General features: G+C 30.3%; 1 protein-coding gene across 4 annotated transcripts; it reads left to right on the top strand.

Annotated features, from left to right (window-relative positions):
- The first annotated feature begins 40 nt into the window (after window positions 1–40).
- On the top strand, window positions 41–14,760 carry GTPBP1 (GTP-binding protein 1). Of its 4 annotated transcripts, none has more exons than XM_016050782.4 (11): window positions 41–233; window positions 787–970; window positions 2,680–2,788; window positions 5,611–5,791; window positions 7,408–7,660; window positions 9,512–9,607; window positions 9,727–9,965; window positions 11,399–11,543; window positions 12,228–12,410; window positions 13,020–13,155; window positions 14,298–14,760. In XM_016050782.4, the coding sequence occupies exons 2-11, from the start codon at window positions 839–841 to the stop codon at window positions 14,654–14,656; spliced, it is 1,833 nt and encodes a 610-aa protein (XP_015906268.1). In that variant the 5' UTR covers window positions 41–233; window positions 787–838; the 3' UTR covers window positions 14,657–14,760. The 4 variants fall into 4 exon arrangements, with proteins under 4 accessions (XP_015906268.1, XP_015906267.1, XP_015906270.1 ...); XM_016050781.5 differs by having other exon boundaries at window positions 146–580; XM_016050784.4 differs by having other exon boundaries at window positions 208–372.
- Window positions 14,761–15,176: the final 416 nt, after the last annotated feature.

Genomic DNA, 15,176 nt, shown 5'->3' with positions numbered 1-15,176 from the left:
AAAGCTGTCAAGAAAACATATTACGAAAGCAAAATATACTACCCAAAAAACTTAATTAAAATTTGGCATCTAAACAAAACTTGTGAATGAGTAGAAAACGTGGCATCGTGGCAACAGGTTATAACCTTCAAGGCCTGTCTGTTTTAGTCACGTGACTTTTTTGTTTTGTTTGAGTCTATATTTGTACAAGTTTCGGTTTATAAAGCTGCAAAAACTTATCGTTTAGGAAACAGGTGATGAATTGACAACTTTCTCCTTATTGTTTTGCATGCCTTTCTTCCTCGAACACGTTGGAAGCTAAGCTAGTTATTCCACCACATTGGACACGTATATTGTCCCATATTAAGTCCATCTATTTCAGTTTCCGTAAAAGTAACAAAATTTCATCATTTCCTGGGGGAAATATCCCCTTTCCTTTATCAAGATAAATTAATCGATGATGATTCTGATGCAATGTTTTGCAAAGTGAAATAATAATCACTATGCAATATCTGTTGTAAACATTTATTTTCTATCGCAACTTTCGGTTTATCACTTGAAAACAAACCACTGTGTTTATATTGTTGAGAATGATTTTTCAGTATGTATTTAAGTAACACTACTTGAAAAAATTTAATGTGTTGAAGAAAGTTTTATAAGGCTTTTTTGAATTATGTATGTTTGATAATCTATAAACATTATTCAGGTTTATTTATTTTAACTAAAAATGATGAAAGTTTCTTATAGCCTTACATTTATATAATGCGTAATAATTCATTATATGTGGTTTTGACTTATTTTTTTCAGAATGACTTATATTTGCTGGCGGTATTCATAAGTTTTAAATTTTTATGCAAAAATGGCTGCAGTAGTGGAATCAACACCAAATACTGCTTTAAATCTGAATGACATATTCCAACAAAATGTAGAAAATAGCTTTGTTTTAGATGCAAAGAAAATAGAGGATAACTGTGCGGAATTAAGGGATAAAGTAATTATAATATTGATTTTTTATATTTTTCATTGTTAATGCTTTACGAATAATACTGATTAATGCTTTAGGATAGCACTTTGTGTTTACAAAATTTTAAAAAAAATTATGTTTTTTTTTGTTTGGGGTAGTTTGAGTTCTATTCTTTGATGTATGTATTATATATTTTACTTTTTTTGATGTGGCGATTATTTTACTGCTTAAAAATTCCTTGAATATCCTAAACATGATTCTTAACTTAGATGAAATTGACTGAGAAAATTTCTGTACTAGTACCTGAATCAAAATGGTGGCTAAATTTTGATAACAATTGAGCAAGGACATTTAAGATACTAAAATTAACTCACAAAAAAAGATTAACTTAAGAGTAAATTTCTGAGCCACCTAATGGCTACCCAATATATATAATATATTTTTCATTTAAAGCTGTTTATTGAGGGTCACATGAAATAGCTCTTAATTGCATGATCTTTGGTCATCTGCCTGGTCAAGTTTTGTCTATCTTTAGTCAGCAAACCTTATATTAATTTTAAAAATAATGCAAAACATCAATATGAAGAAAAAAACTCACTTTTTCAAAAACGTAAAGCATTTTCTGTCTAGTTTTTTCTTATTTAGAAAGTTACTCCAGTACTACATTACCTGAGCTTATAAAATTTTGATAATTTTTATCTAGGTTAAATAATTTTGGCAAATTGGTAATTTTTTTAAAAAAAATAATTTAATAACTATAGAAATCTTTTAAGTTATTTGCTAATTCTAAAGCCATTATTCTTTGTATCAAGATGGTTTACATAGTTTAAAATTATATCTTACTTCAAGTGTGAGGCACTTAAACTTTTTTTTAATTTCCTTGGGGAAGGAGCTTCATAAAACATTGTTAATATAAGTATGAAAATGTGGTAGAAACACTTTGCAACTACATATGAAGGAAGTGGGGACCTATATTGAAATAGCTGTTTTATTATTTTTAATTTTTTTTTAAAGAGAAAGCAATGTTTTGATAAAGTATGGCGTAAATTAATTTTCTAAGTTGCAAAATTTTTTATTTGCTGTAATGACTCAGTAATGTATGACTGACATATTTGTTTCTCACACACATATTTGTTTTTATACACTGTTAGCAGTGTTTTCTTATGAGTCTTTATAGTTTTATTTTAAAGCAAATACATAGCAAATTTATTTATTTGCTTTGATGCCTCAGTAAGATAAGACCTGAGCCTTTTTCATACCTGCCTGTTTGGTGTAAAATTTTATTTTTATATTTAAAGTGGTAGTAAATTGTATGCTTTCTATATATTCCTTGCATTTATTAACTTAATTTATAATCTTTTTGACCATCACTATTTTTAAAAAAATTAAACATGTAGTAATATGTAATACTGTAGTGGTAGTCCGCATAAGCTCTCTCAAATTACGGCGTATGTATCTGCCTAAAATTGTAATTTAAATTCCATTTTACTACCACTGGGGGAAATCATCCTCGCAAGGATTAAAAGTTGGCTGGTATGCTTTTTACCCAAATTCATCAGCTGACTCTCATATACATTTCAAAGCACTGTTTTCTTCTCTGTCTCTATAGTTTCATTTCAAAGTAGTAGTATAGTAATTTTCTGTTGGTTGTTGTATTGTATTCTGTTTAAGTTTTCCTATTTATTTTCATGTTTTTATTTTTATAATTTTCATCAAATTTCTTTTTCTTTCAATAGACTGCATTAGTAAGTCCAACTGCTGAGCAGTTTGATGCCCTTATCCAGAAGTTAGCTCTACGGCTTGAAAATGGCCATGGAGAAGTTATTTTCAATGTTGGAACGGGAGGTACGTTTGTTCAATTTTTAAAATTTAGTTTCCAAGTATTGTTTAAACACTTGAAAAGTGTAAAAGATTAAGAAAACATTTTTTGAAAATTGCTAATTGCTTTAATTAATGCAATAGAAATTCATTTTATTTTGAAAAGAGTGTTATAATAAGCTAAAACTTATCATGCTTTATATTCAGATAGATAATTTAACTATAGGAAACTGCTGATTAAATTGCAATTAACAATTAATATTGTATATTAACTACTTATATATAAAATTTCCCTGTGAAAAATGAAGACGTTTCTTAAATATTTTAAAATTAAATACATAATTATTTATGAAACTGTTAGAAGGGAAATTAAATTTCATATTAATAAATGTAGAATAGTATTTAATATTTATAACCACCATCAAGTTTTCCAATTAAATGACATCTGTATTAAAGTAAGAAAAATTTAATTGTTTATTATGATACTTTTTCTCTTTCATCTTATACTGAGGCAGTTGTGTAAACATCTGATACAGCTAAACAAATACCCTCGAGTAATGAATACTGAACAGTTGGATCAATAAAAAAGAATGCTTCTTAATTTTTGTTCTATGATATTATGTAATGAAATGTGTATTATGAAGATTATGAATTTTTTTCTTTCTCAAAGAAAAATATTTTAAGGATTAACTATATTAGAATCATGTTATTTTTATTGAGAGTTATATATATATTATGGTGCAATGCAAATAATATTTATATTTACACTTATCTTTTATATTACACTTAAGCAATATTTATTCTGCATCTTTCAATATTAGAAATTATTTCAAAGCTAATGGAAGAAGTTTTGAGTGACAGTTTTAAAAAATTTTAAGATTTCTTGTAAAAAAATCTTATTCCAATTTTATTTAATTACTGTAGCATGATTTCATTTCAAGTCTATAAATTGTGTGTACCTCCGTAGATATAAGTTCTAAATTACAATCCTTGAGTGTTTTTGGCAGCTGATTTTCCAAAACAAAGGCAAAGCTTAATTTTCATTTCGTGTTTTTATCATATAATTTTATTTCACATCTTTAAACTTTAAAGTCAATTTACTCAAATTCACTGAAATACCATTTAGAATCATCACCCACTAGAGATAAGTTTGGACTCACTTCTAAAGGCTTGAATCTGAATCCAAACTCACATTTGATGAGAATTTTTTGTGCTTGAATTCAAGTTTTAATGTGACAGTCAATTAAAATATAACGTTGATATTATCTATTTATAGATTAAGAAAATTATCCTAGTTATCTAAAACAAATTTTTGTATATTTGTTTAGTTTAAAAGTAGTAAGAAAGTATATGAAAGTTTTATCGTGATGCTGAGCTCAAACAGTTTTATTGCTGATGAGTGTGAAGCCACATCTTTATCACCCACTTAACTCTTCAATTATAAATGTACAGTGCGTCCAAAAGGAAAAGGACCACCCTTTTGATCAAATCTTCACTTTCTACGACTCTATCTTCATGGTTCAAGGAGGTGATCTCAAATATGCTAATTAATTAATACAGACGATATTTTATTCTGTAAAATCAGACACAAAAACGTACTTTCTCTGAATAAGCATACCTTTTTTTAGCAGATTCTGATTTCTGTCCCTTTTAATATAAGGGTTGGCTGCAATCTGGAAAATATGGTCCCTGTTTGGTCGAGAGAGTGGTTCAAAGTTTGAACTTTTAAAACTTAGTTTTACTTTTTATGTATTTGTCTTTATCTTGATTTTAAGCAAAGTTTGTAACCATATTTCCCAGATTACGACTATCCCCGGTATTTGAGGGGTCAGAAATACGAATTCATCGAGGTAAAAAAGTATGTTTATTTAGAGAAAGTATGTTTCTGTGTCTGATTCCGTAGCTTAAAATATGGTCTGCACTTTTTTATTAGCATGTTTAAGGTAACCTCTTCAAACCTTTAAGATTGAAGTTTAAGATCAAAGGTTATTGAGGGTTGTCCTTTTTCTTCTTTTTTTTTGGTGCACTGTACATTTGTTTCATTAACCATAATTTTTAGATTTAAGTAATTTTTCATAATGTCTTGTAAAAAAAAACTTATATTAATTTCTCTTAATTGTTTTTGAAATAGCTCATTAGAATCTGTCTGAAAATTTATTATTCTTATTTAAAGCTTATTGTCCCAAAATTAGTAAATTATTCTATTCTTCTCTAATCTATTAATTTATAAAATTCAAATTTAGTAGTTAAAAGAATGCTTTAAATTCTTAATAACTTTAATTTTAAGACTAGCTTTGATTCCAAAAATTTTCTTCACAGTAGGGAATTTTAAGCTAGGGTTTGATCCCTAGTTCTAGTTTGAAAATATCTCCTACTTCAGATTGATGGGTACTAGCCTATTTCAGAAATAAAGGTAGACAATAAGCAATGCTTACCACATTACCACCATGATACATTTAGTCACAAAACTGTGGAGCTAAAATTTCCACGACTCCTTGGCATACAGCAGGTTGTTGTGGGAATGCTCTTCTTTTTAAAGTTGAATTAAAACTCTAGATAAAATGAAGATGCTTGCTACTGGTTTAATTGATTTAGTTTTTTTTTCTTCTGTCTTTCAACTTACTCATATTTTAGAAGAGAGAAAATAGGTTGCCTAAGAAAAATTTTAATAATGTTTCTTAACTAGATTTAATTTAAAAAATAAATTAAAATATTCAAATTCATTCATGTTTTTTTTTTATTATTTAATTTTAAAAACTTTTTTAACTTGATTGTTCCTTTGTATGTTTTGGTAGACTGTTTCAATTCATAATCAATTTATTCAAGTTCTAATTATTTCTTTTCTTTAGACAATGGTAGCTCTGGTTTATCAGAGGAAGAATTGGAAGCTTCTGTTGCCACCCTTGAGAGTATGGCCAGTACACTGGAAGCTGATTGTGTTTTGTTGAGAAAGCATAAAGTAGAACAAGGTGCTGTATCTGAGTACTTAGTTCGCAAGCGAGCTAAAGATAATGACTTTGTTGAAGTGAGGTATGCCCATTTCTTTATTCAAGAACTTAAATTGCACCTTCTGCTTGGTTTGAATTTTAGGTTGAAGTTGTTTAATAATGAAGTATAATATGTACGTGCAATTATCCTGTGCATTACATCATACCGAGTAGAATAAATAGCCATAGGGTTGTTATAACCCTATGACAAATTCTATTGCAGGGATTCTCAAACTGTCTACCATCACAGTTGTGTCTTCTACATACGAATCCTTGTAATCTGTTGCCATTCATAAATTGATAGGTGCTCCGGTGGCATGTTTGATTGAGACATAGTTTACACTGCTGGTGGAGAGCTAAAGGTTGTGAGTTTGATCCTGATGGCAGATTGAAAAACTGGCGTGTCTATGCAGCAAGATTCAAGTTAAGTCTGCCATGGTTAAAAGTCCAGTCATTTGTTTTGGGGAAGTTTGGTGTGGGGTTTACCAGCTCAGATGCTGTCCACGTCGTCTGATCAGGATCATAATTATGTGGCATTCCTGCATGATTGTGAAAAGATAGAGCCCTGAGAAACAAGACTTCGTGTAAGATATGAGCATCCTGTCTTGAGTGAAAAAACAATGAGGGTTGATAAACAATGATTGCTACTTAATACTTGTGCAAAGCAGGGTTTTCAGCAGTTCTAAACAGCGAACATTGCATAAAAAGAAATGCGAGTAAGATATGGTACTTTCTTCCTTGATTTTAAATATTGTGTAACAAATTCAGCATACCTTTGAGTGTGGGTTGTTTATTTATATTTTCTCTTACATTATTAACACTTATATTAGAATTAAAACTATCTTATTAATTTCAATTAATTTTCTGGAGTGGAATTTAAGTACTAATTGTCATCACCACTTATTTCCATAGTTTCTGTTTCATAGATTTCCGCTTATGAAGCATATATATTCATATTAAATATCATGACGCCCGGTGGCTGAGTGGTAGCGCTTCGCGCTCCCTTGCCACAGGTCCTGGGGTCGATCCTCGGGCCAGGCAAGGTTGACTCAGCCTTTCATCCCTTCAGTGGGTCGATAAATGAGTACTAAGCAAGCTTGGGAACTAAACACAGTGGCCCCCCTCCCCCCAAGCTCTTGGGCGCATTCTTGGGCAAATATTAAATTCTCCCCCAAGCTTCAAGTGGGCGCATCGTGCACACACCTTCCCCCCTGGTGGGGGCCCCTGACTAAACACTGGGGGTTCTGCGCTCGGCTGACCACTTAAACGGAAACATCTGCTCCTGCACCCCAGAGCCCTAGGTCAAGAAAACTGAGATGGGCACAATAGGCCTTGGCTCTCTATGGGCTGTCGTGCCACTGAGTTTAGTTTAGTATTAAATATTATACTACAAACAAATATTATGTGCCAGAGGTGCGGTAGGATAATCTTCAAATCTTCATCTTCACAAGGTTTTCAAATCTTGTGAAGATGATGCAGATTGGAAAAGTTTGTGAACCCTTGGTTTATTGTATTAATCTATTTGAAAAATATGTGAAATGAGGAGTATAATATTAAATTTTAGAATGTTGTTACTATTTTAGGTATAATTAAGTTATTTTTCAATTTAAATTGAAACTGTGGTATTGTAAGATAATTTAAAATATATTTTTTCTTTAGAGTGGCAGTTATCGGTAATGTGGATGCCGGTAAAAGTACCCTTCTAGGTGTTCTGACTCATGGAGAATTAGATAATGGCCGAGGTATGGCAAGGCAGAGGCTGTTTCGTCACAAGCATGAAATGGAATCCGGTCGAACTTCTAGTGTAGGGAATGATATTTTGGGTTTTGACAGCTGTGGAAATGTTGTTAACAAGCCCGATACTCATGGTGGTCAATTAGATTGGGTGAAAATATGTGAAGCAGCTTCAAAAGTGAGAATTTTGTTTTTGTTATGGAAGAAAGCTGCCTTTAACTGTTTCAGTTTCTTTTAAAGTAGTAAAATAAATCTTAGTAAGCATGGTATAACATAAAGTACTTTTTTATATTATTATTGATAAATCTATGTATTTTATTTTTAGCTTTTAGTGTGTTAGTTATCACAATTTGAAATTAACTATTTAGTTGAAGTTAAATTATCTAAGTATAAATAAGGCATTTTGAATGAAATTGCTTTGTTTTTGACTAGCATTCTCTTACTATTTTTGAAAAACTTTTGTTTGATTCTGTTAAAGGAATAAAAATTTTATAGGTTTGTAAACTAATCTATTTCAAAAGATTATTGAAGATATTTTTATTGCTTTAAAAATTGTAGTTCTAAATAATATTAAGATATTTTTATGAAATCTTGACAGTGTACTAGTTTTGTTTAATTTAAATTTTAACTATGATAATTGGATATTTTTGCAAAAAAAAAATTTTTTTAAAGAATTAAATAAAGATTTTTTAAAAAACATTTTTATTCTTGACAAGAAAAATAAAAGCTAAGATATAAAGTTTTAGTAAAAAAAATGCAGAAAAAGAAAAAAAAGATAAGATTAAATAAATGAATGATTTGTATTTACATGTTCACTAATTTCTAATGTAGTTCATAAAACATAAAATGAAATAAAAGGAAAGAATGAAAATGAAACATAAAAAAATGGAAACTGTAATAATATTTAAATTAATTATATTAAACTGACAAAAGTAATTAAAGAAAATTTTCTGCAAAATATATCACGTTTCATTCTTGTTGAGACTATTTTAGAGTCTTTAAATAGTATCTTTGTATTTTAATTCAACTTCATCTTTAAATTCTGTATTATCGTTTTATTACTATTATCTTTAAACTCCGTATCATCCTTTTATTACTATTATCTTTCAATACGGTATTTTAATTTTTGAATAAATTTATTTTGCTTCCAAAGATTTGTCTTATTTTTTATGCTGTTAATTTTTTTAAATATTTTTAAAAAAATTTTGAGTCATTTTATTCGGTTGCCAAATTTGTTAAAGATAAATTTTATGCATATATATATATATATATATATATATATATCCAATTGCAGACTTTACGAAATGAATCTGCAATGCCAATCCTTACTTTATTGATCCAAATTTATCTGTTACTTTAACACAGTCAGACAGAGATTATCGTTGTAAAAATTCAATTTAACATTGTAGACTTTGCACATACAGTGGAACCTCTTCGGAGTGATCACTCTCCATTCCACACTAAAATGGTCGTTGATGGAAGTTGGTCATTCTTGGTAATTACCTTCATTGACTTTAAAATGTTATCGAAAATTCATGAATTTTCGGAAATCTATTTTAATTTTAGTCCGTGTCAATTTCTTGGTGCGGAAATGTCACTTATGTTGGTGTCATGAAAACCGGATCACTGAATAAATTTTAACATTCTTAAAATTGATACATAATAAATTTTTGTAGTTTAAATTTAAGCTGATATTTTATACAATGACACTAAAAAAAAAAATGGAATAAATCCCTATACAGTTAAGTAATAAAAAAAATCTTTATTTTTTATTCTTTGTGATATTCTCTCAATTCAGTTTTTTTTAAATTTTATTAAAAATAAGTTTAGGAATGTTTTAAAGGTGTGTCTTACGAATTTTCTTTCATGATTGCTTTTTAAGAAAAAAAGCTGCTGTGTTGGAGGATTTCTGCTACAGGGTACATGTATATATAAGAAATTTCAAATTTTACCAATTTTTTATAATGTATTGGCTGATATTTATGAATAATTAATTCTTTCATGTGTAAAAAAGGTGATTTTGTTCTAGGTGATCACATTCATTGATCTGGCTGGTCATGAGCGTTATTTGAAAACAACTATATTTGGAATGACAGGACATATTCCAGATTTCACCATGTTAATGGTAAGAAATTAAATTGCTTTAATTAAAAAAACATTTATATAACTATCAGTTCACTAAAAAGCAGAGCTCCTGCCTGCATGTTACATTTTAGTTGCTCATAGATTGAAATAATTTTCTAGGTTGGAGCAAATGCTGGCGTTGTGGGGATGACGAAAGAGCATCTCGGACTGGCTTTAGCATTGAATGTCCCAGTGTTTGTTGTGGTCACCAAAATAGACATGTGTCCATCAAACATTCTGCATGATACTATGAAACTGCTTGTGAGAATATTGAAATCACCCGGTTGTCGCAAGATACCTGTTATTGTTCATTCTGAGGATGACGTAATTGTGTCTGCCACTAATTTTGTTTCTGAAAGGTTAGTATACAGAGTATTTGTTAGAATTCCCTTTTTGAATATCCACCCACTTGGTAAGTCAAAACATTTTCTACACCCCCTTACAAAAATTATACCAATATTATATTTTGTTCTATTTTATGTATTTTAATAACCATATTAAGATACATTACTATTACCATGCCTTTGATGCAATGAATATATATATATACACTCTATAACAAAAAAATCGACGCACCAAGAAGGAGTTGTCCGATTGAAACGAAAATTGGTGGATAGGAAGACAATGTACAGAATAGTAAATGATTAAAATTTCAGAACAATTGAATAATTTACTGCAGAGTTACAGTAACAAGCTCAATAAGGTGTTGACCCGTCTCTAGCCTGGATACAAGCTGCCACACGGCGTGGCATAGACCTATAAAGCTCCCAGATGGTCTCTTGCTGTATTTCCTGCCAAATTCGATCCAATTCTCGAGAGAGGTTATCAACATTCCGTGCCAGATGCAATCTCCTTCTCATCATATCCCAGACATGCTCGATAGGAGAGAGATCTGGTGATCTGGCAGGCCGAGGAAGAGTTTGACATGCTTGCAGACAGTTCATAGCAACACGCGCCGTATGTGGCCCGGCATTGTCCTGCTGTCCTGCAGGGCGCTGCAAAAGGAACGTTAGCAAAACAGGTCTTAGGATGTAGTTGACGTACTGCTGTGCAGTAAGTGTACCTCTAATGGCGACCAGAGGGGTCCGGCTGTCAAAGGAAATGGCACCTCAGACCATAATGCCTTGTTGAGGACCGGTATGGCATGCAATAGTGAAGGCAGGATCCCCCCTCTGCCTTGTGCATCTCCAAACACTTCTTCTATGATCGTCAGGACACAGTTAAAGCTAATTTCAAAAAACTTAACACAGCTGAATCCAAAATGTTAGGGTCAAACTATCTAACTCTTTCAACATTCAATTTTCGATTCTAAATCTCTCTATAACTGAGATATATTTAAAGCAACTGTATATTGAAGATTTGTTTAAAAACTAAAAAGGTAATTTATGTATGGCAAAAACTATATTGATATGAAATTAGTTTTCCTACAGCAAATGTTAAAAAACCAACTCCCACTTCGTTTTTTTTTTTTTTTTTTAACAAACTTGTACGACATGCAAAATTGTTTTACTACCTTAAAGGTAAAATATTATTTATAATTTTCTGTATTTTTCTTTTAAATTTAAAAATATAAAAATTTAATTCACCCTAAAGTTTAAATTTTTCTCTGCACCTCTTGCAAAAAAGGTTATTCAGTCTTATTTTCTGTTTTTGTAATGTATAAAAATATTATTGCATAGGTTATTATTGGATAATTATATAAAAATGGCATTGTTAGATAAGTAGTTAATTATAGTTTTATTATACTTTAGTTGTTTTTTGTTTATTGCTGCACTGTTCTGATCTCTTCTAGGTTATGCCCAATCTTTCAAGTTTCAAATGTTACAGGAGAAAATCTTGTACTACTAAAAATGTTTTTGAATCTTCTGTCGACAAGAGTGCCAAACTCTGATTCTGAACCTGCTGAATTTCAGATAGATGATACTTACTCAGTTCCAGTGAGTTCTTAATCTTAGTTTAATTAAAGATTCTCTATTTTATTATTTTAACAGTATGCGATGAGTGTATTTGAAATGTTCAGTGCTCAAAGAATAAACGAACCATCCTTAATAACTTTTGATCAATCTTCTTTGATTGATGTAAAATAAGCTGTTAATACAGGAGAGATCAATTCGTTTAAGTTTAGAGAAATTTTGTCTGCAAATTGTTTTAAAGTTTTTTGTTGTTAGTAAGGCTAAAATAAATTTGCTGGGCTCTCTGCTGTTCCACACTTTTCAGCCAACAGTCTTTTGGATACTAGTTTGCTAATTTTAATATCAGTCTAATCTCCTTACATTTTTGTTGTAAGTTTCTTATCTAGTAACTTTATAAGACTTACATATCTTTTTAAAAACATCTATTTTTGCATATTGATTTGTCAGTGCATAGTTGCAAATCAAACTTTAATGTAATTTGTTTAGACTAAACCACATTTTCTTGACTTTGAACAGTAATATTGTTGTATGTATATTTTGTCACAGAAGATTAACAGATTTTCTGTGTGTCTATTCTTTTTAATTTATTATAAGCTCGCAAAATAGTAATTATAAAAGTTTATTTAGCGTATTGTAATATTAAAAATTTTATATGATTATTACAGAAAGACGTTTATGAAAAAAATATTTTGAATAAACTTGTTTTAGGGTGTTGGCACTGTTGTATCTGGCACTACACTTAAAGGGACTATTAGACTGAACGATACCCTCATGCTGGGACCAGATCCTTTGGGTCACTTTCAGGCTGTGGCTATTAAATCTATTCACAGAAAAAGAATGCCCGTCAAGGAAGTTAGAAGTGGGCAAACTGCTTCCTTTGCTCTCAAAAAAGTATGATTATGGATTATTTTACACATAACTGTAACTGAAATCATTTATTATACACAATTTTATTTGTTATCTTTTATTCGAAATTTTATGTATAATTATGACTGTTAATTTGCATTATGCACACAAATAATTATAATACAATTAACTATTAGTGTATTTTCATTTATATTAATTTCAGAAATCAACTTATAGTTTTCCAGAGATTGTTTCTATGGAAACAAAAGTTTATAATGAAATTAAAATTATGTTTTTGCTCCACATTCAATAATTCAGTCTAAAAAAATCAATTTGAAAGTCAACTTTGTATTTTTGTGAGCTTGTAGTCTAGTAATTTAAATTAATCAAGAATTTACAGGTATTATATATTACTATAAAAGAGTTTTAGTGCATTAATATTTTTTGAAATTATTTATTTTTAATCCAATTTCAATTTATTTTAAATATACAAAATATAATTCATTATACTATTAAATTTTTGAACTATTTTTAAGAAAATCCAATTTACATAGAAAAAATACCTGATTTAAAATGAACATCACAAACTCTACATGTTCATAAAATGCCATGCATTACAACTATATTTTCAAATTATATTGTTCTGATTTCTAGATTAGGAGGTCAGACATTCGTAAAGGAATGGTGATGGTTTCTCCAGCACTAAATCCTGAAGCCTATTGGGAGTTCAAAGGAGAAATTTTAGTACTCCATCATCCCACAACTATCAGTCCCAGATATCAAGCTATGGGTAAGTTGAATGACCATCTAAACAAGGAAGCAGAGCTTTCTTTATTTCACTATGTGTTCTTAGTTCTTGTCGTCATAGGAACAAAAAATATTCTATAACTTTTGCTGTTTCAGTTCTTTAGTTAGACATACCACTTATATAAAATATTTCATATAAGTTATGGAATTAAAAAATAACTAAAATGCGATCTTTCCGTGAATATCGCAGAATGCTGCGTATCCATTGGTTAGCGAACCCACGAATCAAAAACTTAAAACCTGACAAAATTTTAAAGCTTTTTCTAAATCCCGTTAATGAGACATTTACATACATTCTTTCTCCAAATATGTCTTGCGCGATTCTTTCACCAATTTGATTTTTTCCGTTTGGAGGTTTTTCCCTATTTTGAATATTTGTGTCTGCCCACATCTGCTAATATTGCAATTCTTATTCACACAATTTTTATTTTAAACTTCAATTTTTGTATTTACCTGTTTTAAAAGCCCCTCTTTGCAATTTGCATTCACACATTTTAAAAATTGTACATCGCAATGCCTATTCACGTGATTTGAAAATCCAATATCACGATTTGTATTTACGCATTTTTAAACCAATTATCCTATGTTGTGCTCACAAGAGTTTTAAATCCAATGCTGCGATTCGTATTCACGTGTTTTTAAAATTCAATACTGCAATTCATATTCACGCGTTTGTAATAGCAAACATACATTTTTGCATTTATGCTTAATTTCAAAACTATGCATTGCGATTCGTATTCACGCGACCTAATAATTATGCCCAGTGATTCATATTTGCACAATTTAAAACTTCATTATAGCAATTTGTATTTTGACTTTTTTAAAATCCAATATCACTATACATATTCATGGTATTTTAAATTCCAATATCGCGATTCTTGTAAAAAGTAAGTTTTTCCTTCAATTAGTTGCTCTAAAGGTGTAATATTCTGAATTAGTAGGTAATTTAATTATAAATGCTAGTTCACAAAGTTATATTAAATTTAAAACATGTATGGTGTATCAATAGATAAAAAGTTTTTGCTCTTAAAATTTTCAGGGTTTTTCTTTCGCTTCCACAATCACCCGTGTTATTTTATCAGTTGTCATGACTGAATTTATTTATTTTTACTTCTTTTTTTTCAGTTCATTGTGGCAGCATCCGCCAGACAGCCTCTATTCTCAGCATGTCTATGGATTGCCTACGAACCGGTGACAAGGCACTGGTTCACTTTCGTTTCATCAAAAACCCTGAGTACCTGAGGGTAGGGATGCGTATGGTGTTCCGAGAGGGACGCACTAAGGCTGTCGGGAACGTCTGTCAACTCATACCAAATGCCGCACCATCGACCATCGTCACCCGATCGAAACCCACCAAAATGAGACCGTCCTCATTGAGTCCATCTGATAACATGATGAAGCCAGAAAATGAGCCTCGCAAACCGAGTAAGAGGAGCAGGGGGCGGCACAGGGGGAGCCGCCCTTTCGTTCGCGTTCCTGTATAAATGCATCGGACATTTGTTTGCTGCTGTATGACAGCAGGTTGTTGTAAACATGCACAATGATCCCATTGTATTACATTTTAGAATCATAAATTATTTTTAACATCTGTTGATGTGCTCATTTTAAAAGGTGATGATTTTTTTATTCTAATGTTCATGTAATATAAGACAAATTTAATGATCACTAAATGATGACTAAATATAACATGCCATTTAAAAAAATGTTTGCCTATCACTACTTTTTTCATCGAAATGCTTCTCATCTGCATTTTATTCTTTTCTTTCAATATAAATGGATTTATAGCAAATATTTTATAATTCAGTACACTCTTGATATCACAAAAAGCCTTGTTGTGTCAACAAAAATATTTTTCTCCTTGGCATTACATATCCACCTAATGTTATTCCTATGTCGAAAGGGTTTCTTCTTATAACCTTGTTATGTCGAATTTTTTTCGAAATAGAGGACTTTTTTGCAGAAAAATCACAGTGAAGTTTATTGCAAGCCTATTGTTTTTCTAAT

This window comes from Parasteatoda tepidariorum, chromosome 4 (assembly GCF_982258835.1).
Source record: "Parasteatoda tepidariorum strain Cologne lab strain chromosome 4, Ptep-v5.0, whole genome shotgun sequence".
Classification (NCBI taxonomy): domain Eukaryota; kingdom Metazoa; phylum Arthropoda; class Arachnida; order Araneae; family Theridiidae; genus Parasteatoda; species Parasteatoda tepidariorum.
Note: the sequence above shows the minus strand (reverse complement) of the source record. Positions and strands in the feature narration are given on the sequence as shown.

Bases quoted from the DNA above. Each gene is read 5' to 3' on its own strand.
- GTPBP1 (XM_016050782.4), top strand. From the start codon at position 839: ATGGCTGCAGTAGTGGAATCAACACCAAATACTGCTTTAAATCTGAAT. The intron at 9,608-9,726 runs GTAAGAAATTAA...ATAATTTTCTAG, and splicing joins CAGATTTCACCATGTTAATG to GTTGGAGCAAATGCTGGCGT. The intron at 12,411-13,019 runs GTATGATTATGG...TCTGATTTCTAG, and splicing joins CTTCCTTTGCTCTCAAAAAA to ATTAGGAGGTCAGACATTCG.